General features: G+C 40.4%; 1 protein-coding gene across 4 annotated transcripts in view; it reads right to left on the bottom strand.

Moving 5' to 3' along the window:
* Positions 1 to 16172, bottom strand: part of nrp1a (neuropilin 1a) — a 195539-nt gene that overhangs the window by 50674 nt on the left and 128693 nt on the right. For all 4 annotated transcript variants that reach the window (XM_072253978.1, XM_072253977.1, XM_072253976.1 and 1 more), the window contains one exon: positions 12271 to 12426. In XM_072253978.1, the coding sequence (XP_072110079.1) occupies positions 12271 to 12426 (156 nt within the window). The remainder of the gene's footprint in view (positions 1 to 12270; positions 12427 to 16172) is intronic.

Consider the following 16172-nt stretch of genomic DNA (forward strand, 5'->3'; position numbering starts at 1 on the left):
GGAAGGTGGGGTGTGCACACCAACTATCCTAGCTATCCCGTGGCCCGGTGACTATAGCAGACATCTGCACTGAGGTAGTCCTAATACCACACTCCTCCACGCTGAAAGACTGCAATCAGGTCTCGCTGAACAAACACTGAGAGGAGCTCAGTGATACAGGATTAATTTGACCTAATTTTAATTTGTTCATCTTTAATTTATTTGTTCATTTGCAGGATTGACAAGGCCAGCATTTATAGCTTATCCCATTTTACCCCTAGGTAGTGTTTCATTGAGAAATTAAGGGCCAACCTTTGTGGATCCAAATTCACCTATAGGCCAGAGAAGATAAGGATGACAGATTTCCTTTCTTGAAAGACATTAGTGAAACCAGATGTGTTTTTAAACAACTGTACCCTAGTTTCTTGGTCACCATTACTATGCTAGATTTTTATTACTGATTTATTTATACTTAAGTTTACATTCCCCAGCTACCATGGTGGAATTCGAACCCATGGCTCCAAATTAAACACACAGGCCTTTGGTTACTAACCCAGTAAATCAGCCAATGCACTACTAAACCCTATGATCATTTATTAGATTCCGAGTCCAATGACAGATAACTCCAAAGTTGTTCTGAAGCCTCCAGCCATGACTAAGAAGAATGCCCTTCAACACAGCAAATCACTCTTTGATAATCTCAATCTTTTTCTTTAAATGTATCTCAGCTGACTCAATTTTGCATTCTGGTCTAAAATCAATTGAAGTCTTCCCTGAGGCAAACAGGTTTTTTTTTGACTAAGAACCTTAACAGTCAGTGCTAAAAAATTAGATCTTTATCAGTCTCTAGTAAGGCTTAATTTGAATTTTTGTCTCTAGAGGGGAGATCGGTGTTTAGGACTAAAATAGTTTCTTTGTACAAGCAGTACCGAGGATTCTCAACATCTTTCATATCTTTAGGATGTTGCTGAACTGTGATTACTTCAGGATATATTGTCTGCTATCAGCTGTGGTGAACTTAAATCCCAACTGGATAAAGATCTCTATTTCTATTTAATTGTGTTCCTCTGGAGACAGGCAAGTACCTCCAGATTGAACAGAATATTCTTATTCCTATGTCCAGCTGTAAATGATGCAGCTGTACTGAGGAACTGCACTAATTCGACAAAACAAGAGCAATCACATTGGCAATGTACACGTTGTTTTCACTGTATGTTAAACCAGCTCATTATTGCCTCTTTGCTCATTTGAAAACTCTTCAATGAAGTGGCTAAAATTAATGATAATATTGAAATAGATATAGATCGGTCATCTGGAGAGGCATAAAGGAGTTGGAGCATTACTTTATCGATGCCTGATTGATGGGATGCTGAGGGAAGTATTTGTCTAAAACCTGGTGACCACTTAGCATTTCTTTATTTATTGAGATACGGCACTGAAAAGGCCCTTCCAGACCTTCAAACTACGCTGCCCAGAATTGACCCAACTTAATCCCTGCCTAATCATGGGACAGTTTACAATGACCAATTAACCTACCAACGTTTGGCCTGTGGGAGGAAACCATAGCACCCGGTGGAAACCCACGTGGTCATGGGGAGAACGTACACACTCCTTACAGGCGGTGGCTGACATTGAACCCAGGTCTCTGGTACTATAAGGTGTTGTGCTAACCACTATGCTACTGATCCGCCCCAAATGTCTAACTATGCCTTAAAAATATTTTGAGTCTGCTTCTACCATCTTCTTGAAGAGAGTTCCAAAGACTCATACTCTCTGAGAGAAATACTTTAACCTCATCTTTCACTTAATGTGAAACCCTTTATTTTTTGTGTGATGCCAAGTTCTGGATGCTCCAGTCACTAAAGAATTTCATAAATGAGAAATCTTAGTCCATGCATTGGCTTTACTCTGACTACAAGACAGTGGAACTGAGAGTCTGTTCAAATACAGTGAAATGATTCTTTAAGTGGGATGAACTAGTTTGCTAGATTGAAATTACAATGTTGAATTAAAGGGTGCCTCCATTTTTGAGGTATGGTAACATTATAGTTATGTTCTGGACTGGTACTAATCTAGAAATCTAGATCAGACAGCAGAATAAAAATGGCACTTGTACTTCACAGCAAATTGCTGCGCTCTGGGATTGTTTGAAACAATTACCATTTAATATTGACATGTTTGAAAATAATTTAAATTGATTAAAGAGGTCCCTCTGAGTCTTCTCACACAAAAAATGATTTTGAGCTTTACATGAAAGCTATTAATATGTGAGAAGATGCAACTAGACTTCTTAAAGTCTTTTAGGATTCATTCTGCCTATTATTCAATGAGAAAAATTTTCAGTTGAGACCACCATCTTTTGCTTATATTTAAGACATTACAGGTGAGATGAGTTTACTCATTCAAAAAAAGCAAATAAACTCATGTTAAAGAATGAGTTGTTTAAATATTTATCTTTGGAGGGAATTTTAAATATGATAATATATCTGTTGAGATAGTAAACAGAATGAGGAGGTCATGTGACTGCATTGGCGTACCCCTGCGCTCATAGTAACAACTATTAAATCCTGGTATATTATACAGAGATGTAATCAGGTTTAAATCAACATCCTGTTCTTCAACAAATCTTCTCTGTTAACATAGTGATCTGCTCTGTTACAGTAATTTGATGGTCCTGGTCTGCAGTGAGGAAGAGCTAATGGTCCTGTGCATTGAATTGATTCAGTTACCTACTGAAAACATATGTTGTCGTCTTCCACTCAAAGTAGGAATATCCTTCCAGTAGCCACTAATGAGCCAATCCTTTAAATCTCACACTTTTAAGGGAAAGTTAAATTGGTAACAAGATACAAGCAGATTAAATATTTATATAAAATTATGACATATCTGTATTCTTATCTTTACAGCAAACACAATTGCAGCTCCAGCAGTCTTTTTGAAATTCACGTTTTAAACTTGTGAAGTTCTTCCTCGACTGCCCAGCATCTATGGCTCACATCCAGCGATCAAAGGCTGGACTTCAAACTTAACTGTGCACTGAGAAACCCAAAGGCCAATATACTGCCACTAAAGGTTCAGACTTGTTTGATCTGATCTCCATGCCAGAAAAGAGCTGTGATAAAATGGTGCTAAATCTTTGATCCGTATGAAAAGACGCTTTGAGATTGAAGTCTGAGTCTGCTCCAGCAAGCGTGCATGATAGTCGCAGAGCGATACATGAGCAATCTTTCTGGTTGTGGGCCATTGGTACAATTTTTAGTAGTAGGACTTGTGTGCTACTGAAAGGTTGAAATGAAGTTGTAAGAAGGGCCTGGGAGTTAGCTGAAGGGTCCAATTAAATGATCCTTGTACAATTTGTTTTTCTTGTGAAACTGGTGCTACAGGAGTGCCTGTGATGCTGCCCCATTTAAGTTTGTCATTATACCTGTGTGCTTATGACAATAAATTCAACTTGACTTTGACTTTGGTATACAAGATCAGATTGGGATGGGGAGCACACGACCGTAAATTCACACTGGGATTGTGGATGGCAGTGGGGGGTTGGGGAAGGGATGGGGACAGGCAAGTGCAAGGGTGAGGGGGGAAGGGTTGGGTGGAAAAGTGGGAGGTTGATAGATATCTTCTAAGTGACTAGGTCAGTAGATTGTAAGTCTTCTGCCACGGGCTCTGGCCAATTGAGAGGTCGGGAGCAAGGATGATGAATTTGTGCATTGGGAGAGAAATCCAACGATCTTAGCCAAAAACTGGTTGAGGGAGGGGACTCAGGGTTGTGAGGTAAAGACTGGAAGGCGGATCATCTTGGAGTTACGTTGGGGCATAAAGAATAAAAAATATTTAAAAATTTACTTTTCAAGATTCTCAAGTTGCTAGCAAGGTCTTTCATTGAAGTAGTGAGTGGCTGTTTAAAAAGGCACATCTCTGCTAAAATCGAACCACCTCCCTGTGGTACTTAGATTTATACATTATGAGCGTTGACGTGAATTATAAGGACAACAGTCTTTGCCTCATCTTAATGTTTACTGCCTGTGTTTTCATCTGCAGAGAATGTACGCTGGAAACATCAGGCACTTTAGTAGAAAGAATTTGAATTTATATCACATTTCTCATAACTCTCAAAGGGATTTGCAATCAATGAGTCTGCTCACTGTCATAATCTAGAAAACACATCAGCTAATTTGTGCGCAACAGGCTTCCACATTTCACCATTTCGCTAATGTTAGTCAAGATTAACAAATTGGCCGGTACACCAGGAATAAATCCCAGCCCTTAGTCAAAATTGTTCCACACAACACTTTACTTTGCAGGACATTGCACCTAAGAATTGTTTCTCCAAATGTACAACACTCCTTCAGGTCTGCTCACTTGTATCAGCCTGGAATCAATCTTAAACCTATTAACCTTCTATCTCATGGGTGTGTATGCTGCCAACCTTTAGCCATCATTTTAGCAAAAGTCCCAGTGTCATTAATTCATGGAGCACGTTGTCTGACCCTCTCTAGCCTTGTTGACCAATCTGCATCAATCCCATTCATTTATCAGCTTTTGGTCCTTGGCCTTCTGGCCATTGGTGAGTCATGTGGTCATCTAGATACTTCTTAAACGTTATGGGAGTATTGGTCTCCAGCGCTCACTCACAACTATTGTCTGGCTGAGAAAATTCTTTCTCAAAGCTCTTCTAGATATCTTAGCCCTTTGTTACACATGTGCTCAAAGTTTCAGATACCTCTGCTATGGGGAATATTTCCTAATAACCACACTATCTCATAATTTTATACACCATTCAGTCTCCCTCAGCCTTTTCCATTCCAAGAAAAACAAACCCAGCCTACCAGTCCCTCCTCATTGCAGAATCTCTCACAGATGCATGTATCAGACACACTTTGTCACCAAGCTAAATATCGAAGGACCGCTGAGTCAAAGAGGTAAAGAGCATTTTACTAAAAGAGAGAGGGAGAGGCCTTTAAAGAGAGAATTCCAGAGGGAGCATCTTGACAGCTGAAGGGCCGACCACCAGTGGGGGGAGGGGGGTGTGGTGGGAGGTGAAGAAAATACGAATACTCTTGTAATCACAAAGGGAGAGTGACCTTTTATCTGCTTTACATCTAACCAAATAAATATAAAAACTACAATAAATATAAATACATAAACCTCCTTATATACATACATTGGATTGTATGTCCATGAAGTGACACTAGGCTGTACGTAAGATAACTGACAAGAAATAATGAAGTCGTAGTGGAGTCAGAGGGTGAAGATGTTGATCAGCCTTACTGCTTGGGGAAAATAACTGTTTTTGAGTCTGGTGGTCCTCGCTTGAATGCTACGTAGCCTCCTCCCTGATGTCTGTGGGACAAACAGTCCACGAGCAGCATCCTTCAAGATGTTACTGGCCCCTTTCTGACACCTTTCTGTAGACACGTTCTTGATGATTGGTAGGCTGGTGCCGGTGATGCATTGGTCAGTTTTGAGTGCCCGCCGTAGAGCCTCCCTGCCCGCTACAGTGCAGATTCTGTGTCATACAGTGATGCAGGTTGTCAGAATGCACTCTACTGTGCATCTGTAGAATGATGTGATTATGAATGTGCAAAATCCAGCTTTCTTCAGCCTTGTCAGAAAGTAGAGGCTTTGATGAGCTTTCCTGACTGTGTAAGATGTGTTATGGGACCTTGAGAGGTTGTGCAAGAGCAGCTCTCCAGGAGTTTGAAACTGCTTGCAGTTTCATCTGCTTTGCTGCTAATGTAAAGAGGGGTGTGAGTGGTGCGAGTCCTCCTGAAGTAAATAACCATCTCCTTTGTCTCACTGAAACTAAGGAAGAGATTATTTGCCTGGCACCAGGCTTCGAACTCTTCCACCTTCTCTCTATAGGCCATCTTTGTTGTTGGTGATGAGCCCCATCATTGTCGTGTCATCAATGAACTTGACAATGTGATTACTCAGGTGTTTGGTTGTCCATTCATGTATGAGCAGAGCGTACAGCAATGGGAGCACCAGTGTTGAGTGTGTTGGGAGGGAGGATCAGTTGTATATCCTGACTATATCTGTTCGTTAGGAAGTCCAACTGCACAGTGATATATTTAGACTAAAGAGCAGGAGTTTGTTCACCAAGGTCTGTGGGACAATAGTGTTGAATGCCGAATTGAAATCCAGTAACTGCATTCTGACATCAGTGCCCTTGTTTTCTAGGCGTGTCAAGGCCAGGTGCATGATAGATGCTATGTTATCTGTTGTAGAATGGTTCTGTCAGTAAACATACTGGTGAATGTCCAATGTGACAGGAATGTCTTCTCCATTTGTGGTGGCGTTCCTGAGCATCTGCCAGTTAGCCTGTTCATACAGTCCTGGAGCATTGAGATTGCCTCTTTAGCTCATATAAGACCTTAAAACCATGACACATAAGAGCAGAATTAGGCCATTCAGCCCATCAGATCTGCTCTGCTCATGGCTGATCTTGGATCCCACTCGACCCCCATATCCTTTGTTGACAATGCTCTACGTGCGGCCTGACTAGTGTCTTATAAAGGCTCAGCATTATCTCCTTGCTTTTATATTCTATTCCCTTTGAAATAAATGCCAACATTACATTTGCCTTCTTTACCACACACTCAACCTGTAAATTAACGTTCTGGGAGTCTTTCATGAGGACTCCTAAATTGCTCTGCACCTCTGCTGTTTGAACCTTTTCGCCATTTAGATAATAGTCTGCATTATTGTTTCTTTTACCAAAATGCATTATCATACATTTCCCAACACTGTATTCCATCTACCACTTGTTTGCCCATTCTTCCAATTTGTCTAAGTCCTGCTGCATTGCATTGTTTCCTCAGCACTACCTACCCATCCACCTGTCTTCATATCATCAGTAAACTTTTCCGTTATCTAAATCATCGACAAACAATACTGATCCCTGAGGAACACCACTGATCACTAGCAGCCAACCAGAAAAGGCCCCTTTTATTCCCCCTCGCAGCCTCCTGCCTGTCAGCCATTCTGCTATCCATGCCAATATCTTCCCTGTTACACCATCGGATTTTATCTTGTTAAGCAGCCTCATGTGTGGCACCTTATCAAATGCTTTCTGAAAACCCTTCTGACATCCACTGCCTCTCTTTTGTCCACCCTGCTTGTTACTTCCTCAAAGAACTCTAACAGATTTGTCAGGCATGATTTCCCTTTACAGAAACCATGCTGACTTTGACCCATTTTATCATTAGTCTCCAAGTACCTCAAAATCTCATCCTTAATAGTAGACTCCAACATTTTCCCAACCACTGAAGTTGGGCTAACTGGCCTATAATTTCCTTTCTTTTGCCTTCCTCCCTTCTCAAAGAATAGAGTGACATTTACAATTTTCCAGTCCTCCGGGACCATGCCAGAATCAAGTTATTCTTGAAAGATCATGACCAATGCATCTATCATCTCTTCAGCAACCTCTCTCAGGACTCTGGGATGTAGTCCGTCTGGCCCAAGTGAATTATCCACCTTAAGACCTTTGAGTTTGCCTAGGACTTTTTCCTTTTTAATAGCAATGGCACTTACTCCTGCTCCCTGGCACTCATGAATCTCTGGTACACTATACTGTCTTCCACAGTGAAGACAGATGCAAAGTACCCATTAAGTTTATCTGTCATTTGTCTCCCATTACTACCCCACCAGCATCATTTTCCAGTGGTCCAATATCATGCTCACCTTTCTTTTACCCTTCATATAACCAAAAAACCTTTGGTATCCTGCTTTATATTAATGGGAGAGTGCCCTCAGATTTCATTTTTTCCCAACTTATAGTTTTTTTCGTTACCTCTTGCTGGATTCTAAAAGCTTCCCAATCATCAAACTTCCCATTCACTTTTGCTACCTTATATGCTCTTTTCTTTGGTTCTTACGCAGTTGTTAACTTCCCTTGTCAATCACGATTGTCTACCCATGCCATTTGAGATCTTCTTCATCAGTGGGACATATTTGCCCTGCACCTTGTGAACTACTCCCAGAAACTTCATGCCACCTCTGCTCTGCTGTCATCCCTGCCAGTATCCCCCTCAAACCCACCTGGGCAAGCTCCTCTCTCATGTCTCTGTAATTCCCTTTATTTAATTGTGGTACAGATGTGAGTTATATGTGAGTTATGCTTCTTCCTCTCAAATTGCAGTATGAATTCAATCATATTATAATCATTGTCTCCTAAGCATTCCTCTACATTAAGCTCCCTCATAAGATCTGGATTATTATGCAACATCCAATCTAAGATAGCCCTTCCCTGAGTAGGCTCAACCACAAGCTGCTCTAAAAAAACATCTTGTAGGCACTCAACAAATTTCCTCTCTTGCATTCCGACACCAACCTCATTTTCCCAATCCCCTTGTATTTTGAAGTCCCCCATTACAATTGTGTTGTTATCCTTATTACATGCTTTTCCAGCTCCCTTTGCAATTTCAATCCCACATCTTGGCTACTATTTGGAGGCCTATATATGATTCCCATAATTTTTTTTACCCTTGCAATTTCTTATCTCTGCCCACAAAGATCCAACATTCTCTGACCCTACATCACCTCTTTCTAAAGATGTAATTCCATCTCTTACCAACAGAGCCACACTACCACCTATGCCTTCCTGCCTGTCCTTTTGATACAAAGTATATCCTATGATGTCAAGCTCCCAACTAAGGCCCTCTTTCAGCCATGACTCAGGAAGGCCCACAATGTCATACCGACCAGTTTCTGATTGCACCACCAGTTTGTCCACCCTATTCTGAATGCTATGCACATTTACGCACAGCACCTTCAGTCCTGCATTCTTCGCCCTTTTGAATTTTACCTCTGTGGTACAATTTTACTCTTTGCTCTGTCTGCATTTGTACCCAATCATTGGCTAGTCCTTCCTCACATTTATGTTACACCCATCATCTACTTGTAAGCCTGTTGGCTCACCCTCAGCTCTATCATCCTGGTTCCCATCCCCCTGCCATATGGTGATGGTCTTCTTGACTGGTTTCTCTGTTTTCGGCAGTGGTCGGCATGCTGGGATGACCATTATGGAGATGTGGTCAGAGAGGTCAAGAAAAGGTTGTGGGATGGCTTTGTAAGTAGCATGCTTGTATAACCATAGACCACAACTGAGTACGTCAGCAATTAAACTCTCTCTTGCGGTTGAAGGGAGGTTTTAGGATTTTCGAATATAATTTTGAGTTTAACTTGAAACTCATCTGAGTAGAATTATTGATCACCCTGAGGAGGGAAGGATTGAATCCCTGGTTTAAGCATGTGCAATTAGTTCCGACGTTCGAGGAGTAACAAAAATTAAAAATGATTTTGTGTGTGAATAAGGAAAAGGTGCAGAATAGAGCAAGAACAAGCTTTAAAAGTTACAGACTACTGATGTATGTACCACTTCATCCTGGCCCCATTAAGAAAACCGACCTTGCTAATGGTCCACTGAAGGAAATAGAGGAAATAAAACATTGGAAATGTGTAGGCTACCCATTCCTGCCTACTGGGAGGTTCCTGCCTGAAATTGTATGTTATGTTTTCATTTTATTCCAATTACAGAATTATATATATTTCCATTTTTCTCATATTTCAGAATTAATAGGATACAAGAGCTATTAGTAGTAAAGTTATAATTTGCTCTATTATGGGTAATTGTCATGCCGAGAATGTTCAGGAGGTCAAATGGAAGGGTCATTTAATCCTCCAACTTCGTCATAAGGCATTCATCAAAAAATTGCTTGAATATTTTCTGCCTTGATTTCTAAATTTGCATACTTCCATGGACTCCATCTGTAATCTTTTTCAGCTCCATGAGAGTGCATTCTAACCTTGCAACTCTTCAACTTTAATTCTGTTTCATTTCATAAATGTACTTTATTTCTAATATATACTCAGTAATACACCCAGTGTGCATCTTTCTCTACATTCATGGTACTAACAAGTCAACACATTCTCTTCCGAAGCATTTCATCCCTAGACAAAGTGCATGTGCCATGTTTGGGAGGCTGTTACACAGGCCTCATCCCTTAGAATCTAGCAATGTAGGACCTAAATTGTGATCCATCCCCACAAAGCCTTTGTCATGGCTGGCCCAAACTTTAGTGCATCCCTCAGCACGTACAGTTGTACCACTAAACTCTCTGATTCTGAATTTCCTCACAAATGTTTCCACCTTTTGCCTCCTATCTGTCTTTAGCATGCTCCCCCACGCCCACAGCTTTGACCATATCTTTGGTCATTAGCCATCATGCCTCCTATTATGATTCACCGAAGTTCAAAGTACAAAGTAGATTTATTATCCAAGTACCTAGACTATATACAACCTTGAAATTCATCTTCTTATAGGCAGCATAAAAACAAATCCAATAGAACTCATTAAGAACAAAGTCAAACACCCAATGTGTGAAAAAAAGAGCAAATTGTACAAACAATAAAAAGTAAACAAATAACACTCTGAATGAGAGTTCACAAAAGTGACTCCACAGCACTGAAGTCAGTTCATCACTGCAGCTGGCCCAGGAGCCCATTAGTTGTAGGCCGCAGCCTCAGTTCAGCGCAGAGATGAGTAAACTTTGTGGAGCAGTGAGCTGAACACCTGTACCTTGCCTCCGGCCCCGATACCCTAACCTTTACAATCAGCCAAACATCAGATCATTCTTCACTCTCAGGCCCAGGCCCGGGCCCTGCCGCTTCAGTTTGGCCCCAAGTCCACTCCAGCAATGCCCAAACCCTGCTGCGTCAATTTGGCCCATACCAAATCTTTTCAATCTGGTCTGGAGTTTAAATTGGTCAAACATTGTCTCATTCCTCGCTTGGGCCTGGGTCCTGCTGCTTCAATTCAGTCGCAAGTCTATTCCAGCAAAGGCCAAACATCGGCTTATCCCACACTCTTTGGTCCAAGCCCTGCTGCCCCGATTCGGCCGGCCTGCCTGCACCATGCCGCCTCAACTGTACTGCACCTTCGAGTTTCCAGTTTACTGAATCCCCCAGAACATCACAAAAATGCCAGTTCGTACAGGCAGTTCAAAAGCACAACTTGGAAGATGAAGTTACAGGCTATTCATTACAGTGATCATTGCCCAGAAAAAGTGTGATTTATTGAGTAGATAATAGATTAATTTGCTGTCAGGAAAGTGTTGCTGTGTCTCATCAGTGCCATCTTAAACCATGAAGCATCCCCAGATGTTTTTGCTGTATTAGAGTGCTGTGTAAATGGAACTTGAATTCTAGAGAATCGCATTCAATCAGATTGGGTTACAGCAACAGTTCTACCTCTGGGGAAGCAGCAACTTATACTACCTCCTTTTATGTGGATGAATGATGCAGAAAGCCATTCAGCACTTCGAGTTCATTCCAGCTCCTACAACAGACAAATCCCATCAGTGCCAACTCCCTCTCCTTATTTTCCTCTCCTCCTGCAACTTATTCTCCCTCAAATGCCTCGTGACTGGTTTGCCACCTGCCTGCACAAGGGGTAGTTACAGTAGCTAATTAACTGACCAGCATGCATTTGAGATGTAGGAGGAAACCCATTCGGAGAATATGCCAACTCCACCCAGTCAGCATCTGAGGTCAGGACAGAACTTATGTTCCTGTGGTGAGTGCCAGCAGCACACCATTCATTTTATATTGAAGGTCCGAAGACCCAGTGTCAATGTTGCAACAATTTTATTTTGCCAGATGCTTATTTTCCAAGAAAGAACATCATACAGAACACAGAACATGGAACACCACAGCTCAGCCCAGGTCCCTTGGCCTGCAATGTTGTGCTGACCTTTAACCTACTCTAAGGTCAATCTAACCTTTCCTACCTACATAGACTCTATTTCTCTGTCATCCGTGAGAGTTTCTTAACCGTACCTATTATGATCACATCTGAAGTAAAAGATAGTAAAAACAAAAAAAAAACAATAAATGCAGGAAATATTCATTGGACACGTTGGCCTGAAGGGCCTGCTTACGTGCATCACAGCAGCATCAGGTGAGAGAAAGGAAAAGAGTTAATGTAAGAGGTTTTTTTTCCTTTTCAAATCTTTTTTTATTATTATATTATTCAAAAATAACACGAGTACATCGAAGTAAACAACACTTACAATGTCTCAAGGAAAAAAAACATTATTTTAAGGATTGAAAAATTTTTGGTGATAATAAAAAAACAGAAAAAGTGGTGGGAAAAAACCCTATTAGGTGTACAACCCGAAGCCATGTGTCATACAAAAAGCTTCTAAAGATAAACATCAAACCGCCAGCAAGAAAAAAAATACCAAAAATTTACAATTAGCAAGAGATATTTTTTATCCAATATCTTACCTTTTGCTTATTTTTTTCTTTCACAGTGATCCAGTCTTCACCGTTAGAGCTCACATCAACTTTATAGGTCCGGATGTAATATATCTTCTGGGTTTCTTTGGAGATAGCGCCCTGTGTTGCTATTGCAGAAACATGCTGCAAGAACCCCAAGTCAACCTGCATGATTAAAAGCACAAAGAGCTTGCTCAGAGCTTTCATAATATACAGTATATTATCATGTCTTAATACCAGTTACCTAGTGTGAAAAGCATGGGGCCAACTCTTACCAAATGTTTCCAAGTAGTCAAAAAAAAATTGAAATTACAGAACAAAATTGAATGTTGATCAATAGTTTACATTTCCTTTTCATCTACAATTGTCATGGATATTGTTACTATCTGGTATGAAGAAAGTTCAGTATAGCCTCAGTGTCCATTTTGTGCTTTTGAATTGGAACGGGTTATTCATTGGAGACCCAGTATTTATTTATTTGTAAGTTTACTCTTAGCCTGACTGTCTGTTATGTGGGCGCTTTAAGCCCTTTTTCCAAATGACATCAATGTGCTGTAGATTAAATCTTCCCAGATTACTTAATGCAAGGAGGTCACTCAGGAATTGCAGCTGGAGTTTGGCTCAGTTATCTGGTTCAACTAAAGTTGCAGCAGTTCATGAACTCAAAATGAAAGCCACATTTGAAAAGCTGGACAGATAGCCGCTGCTGGAGTAATCATAGTTCACAGCTATGCCCCTGAAGCAAATAGAAATGACAATAGAAAACAATAAAAGTTAAAAAGAAGTCTACTCCTGATCAGATCTGGAGGAGAGGGAGAGGGAGAGGAATATGGAGAAATATGGTCACATAAGAGAACAGGAAACACTAAATATGCATTTTATAATACCGATATACCATACAGTATGCCATATCGCATTAACACCTCAAGTTCCAGTATTTTGTGTGTGTTGCTTGGATTTCCAGCATCTGCAGATTTCCTCTTGTTTATTGCAGCTTCCCAGTTGCTTTTCAGGAGACAGACCAAACAAAATATGTGGCATCAATATTTTGTTGGAAAAGTTTTGTTTGGTGTTTATTTATTTTCATTCACCATCTCCTCTAACATTCAATGACTCACTTGCATTTGAGAAATTTGAACCTACGTTTCAATGTGAAAATAAAATGGTGGTAAGAAACTGAATTGAAATTTGAAATTTGCCCCAGCTGAATGGGAGACTTACTGCTGCCAGGCACACATCTGGTCATGATTTGGATTCACATACAAGAGAAATCAAACATAAATGCTACTGATTCCTTCCCGTTGCAGGGTTCAGGATGTAACATATTGTAACTAACCGGACCTTCTGAGACTACACAGGCCAGTCAGTAAGCCCAGAGATGTTTTCTTTGGACTTCAGCTTTTGTAGAGCAGGGAAACTGAATTATAAGAACTATGTAACTAGGGCTGATAAAGTTATTTGCGGTTTGATCAAACGGATAATCCATCACCTTTGCACAGTGGGAACTGAGCTTTAGTCGACTGACTATGTACATCGGTTTGCTTTTAAATAGTCACTGTGGATGGAGTTGGGCTCCATTTCTTTCATAAATTTTTGCAGAAAAATCAATCTGCTTGTTGAATTTATTTTCAAAGATATTTTTGAAGATTGAAATCAATTGCCTCTTTTAATGTTGCCTATATTATATAGCTCTTAATAACCTCAGCCAAATGAACAAATGTATTATTTTTTCAGCCGAGTGTATGGATGAATGAGTCACAGAAAGTCCTTCGGCATCATGACCCCTCTTTGCTACTCCAGAATGCAATAAGAGTTATGCTTAGCATGGTCACTTTGTCCACAAGGCTCCTCCACTTAATTACCATATAATAAGGAACAAGACATACATCAAATGTGTGGATTAAAGTGTTTTAAGGAGTCTTATCACATTAGTAGGCATTTGCAGACTCTGTGCTGCATTACCACTTTGGGAGATGTCATAAGTCTGTTCACACAGCTGGAACCATATCTGCACAGCTTTCACAACATACTCTGTAAACCTCTACTGCAAATTTAAATAAAGGACCTCTCTTATTTTTGCGTTTGGGGTATGAACACTACCAACAAAACTGCACATTATTAACAGCACCTAGTTAGCCAAAGAAGATGGTGACAAGCCATCTCGTTAAACTGCTCCATTCTCTGTTGCCATGGCTGGTTGTGATCCAAAAGTCCACAACATTCAGAAGCTTTCAAGAACATTGCTGAATAAATAAACCCAAGGACCATCCGAGAACCTTATGATAGATTTTCCAACACAAGTGCCATGGAATTCCAGCGAGTTTGTCACAGTTGAACTCCATATGGAGTCCAGCAGTGAAGCATAATGATAGATTCTTCAGCAGGAAACTCCGCAATTTTGGGATCTCTGCATTCCAATATCTAAGCAACAGAGTCCCAAACTCTCCGGCATTTATGCAGGTAATACCAATGTTTCACTGACTAACAGAATAAACAAAAGGGAAACTGGATAGGAATTCTTTTACACAGCAAGCAGTTCTGAGTAAACTACCTGAATGGATTGAAGAAGGAGGTTCAGGAAAAACTCTCAATGCGCTTGAAAAGAAAACATTTGCAGGGCTATGGGGAAGGAGGAGAGAACTGGGATCAATTGCTCAGTTCTTTGAAAGAATTGGCATAATCTTGTGTGCTAAATTACCTTTTCTTTGTGCTGTATGAGTTTATGATTCCATAATCACGAAGCCTTTTGAATTACATACTTCTGCACATTTTCTCCAAAATCCTTTAACTGCACGATCACTTCAAATATAGTATTCTTTAAATGCTGTGTGATCTCCCATCAAGTGGCTCAACTGAAGCCAAACAAAACAAGATAAGGTCGAATATTTTGGTTTTGACTTGATATTGAGTTTCTCTATTTGGGATTAAAATGGGCGCCCTGCACGGCACTGCCACATTCTGTTTTCTTTTTATTATCTTAATGTAATTATGTATGACATGAGCTATTTGGAAAGACAAAAGTTTTTATCTGCATCTTGGTACATGTGACAAGAATAAGCCAATGTTAAAAAATTATTGTGAGTTTTCACCGGTGAGGGTTGAATCAGTAAATCATGGAAGATTAAACTCTGTATTACTGAACCAAAACTACAAGAAGTTTTTTGAACTTTAAACAATGAGAATGCAGAGCAAATTGTTCCAGCCTATTGGAATCTTGGCTGGAATCTAACCATACACAATTTTAGGATAATAGTATGTTCTTCATTTCACCATAGCGTGGTTGTGTGTAAATTTCACAAAAGCATCACATCATTCCACAAATTCTGTATTGAGATCTGATCTACAATCCCACAGGATACTTAAAGCTTTCATCCTGAGGCCAGGCATTTGGTTATTTAAAAGACAGAAAGCCAGCGAGCATGCCTGCAAGTCTGTCTCAGTGAATTTCCCAGCAAAAAAGCTGTAAGTAGCTTGGTGTATGTGAGGAAAATTTATGTGGGCCTTTGCTCAGTGAAAGCAATGCGTGGGGACCTGGGGGATGAGGAAAGGAAGACAATCAGGTGTCTGACTTGCAGAATTAAACCCTCTTAGGACTCAATACACAAGTGCCTGTCAGGATCTGTGTAGGAGTAAAACTGCTTGGGAAATAATGTGGAGGCATAAAGCTTGATGAGGGAAGTCTTATTCTATCCAATCATCAGCTATTGTGGTGAAATAGGATTCATCTGGATGTCAGAATAAATCAACATGGGATTTCTGCAAACTTCCAGCACTCCGTTCTATAGAAAGCTTTCCAGCTGTATGAAATCCCTCCAAAGTCCATGGCTCATCTTTCCCTCCTCTCTTTTAAAGGCTCAGCATCCATTGTGAACAAACTAGAAATAGATATCAAACTCCAGCACTTGTCTTCC

Source organism: Mobula birostris, chromosome 3 (assembly GCF_030028105.1).
Source record: "Mobula birostris isolate sMobBir1 chromosome 3, sMobBir1.hap1, whole genome shotgun sequence".
In the NCBI taxonomy this organism is placed as follows: domain Eukaryota; kingdom Metazoa; phylum Chordata; class Chondrichthyes; order Myliobatiformes; family Myliobatidae; genus Mobula; species Mobula birostris.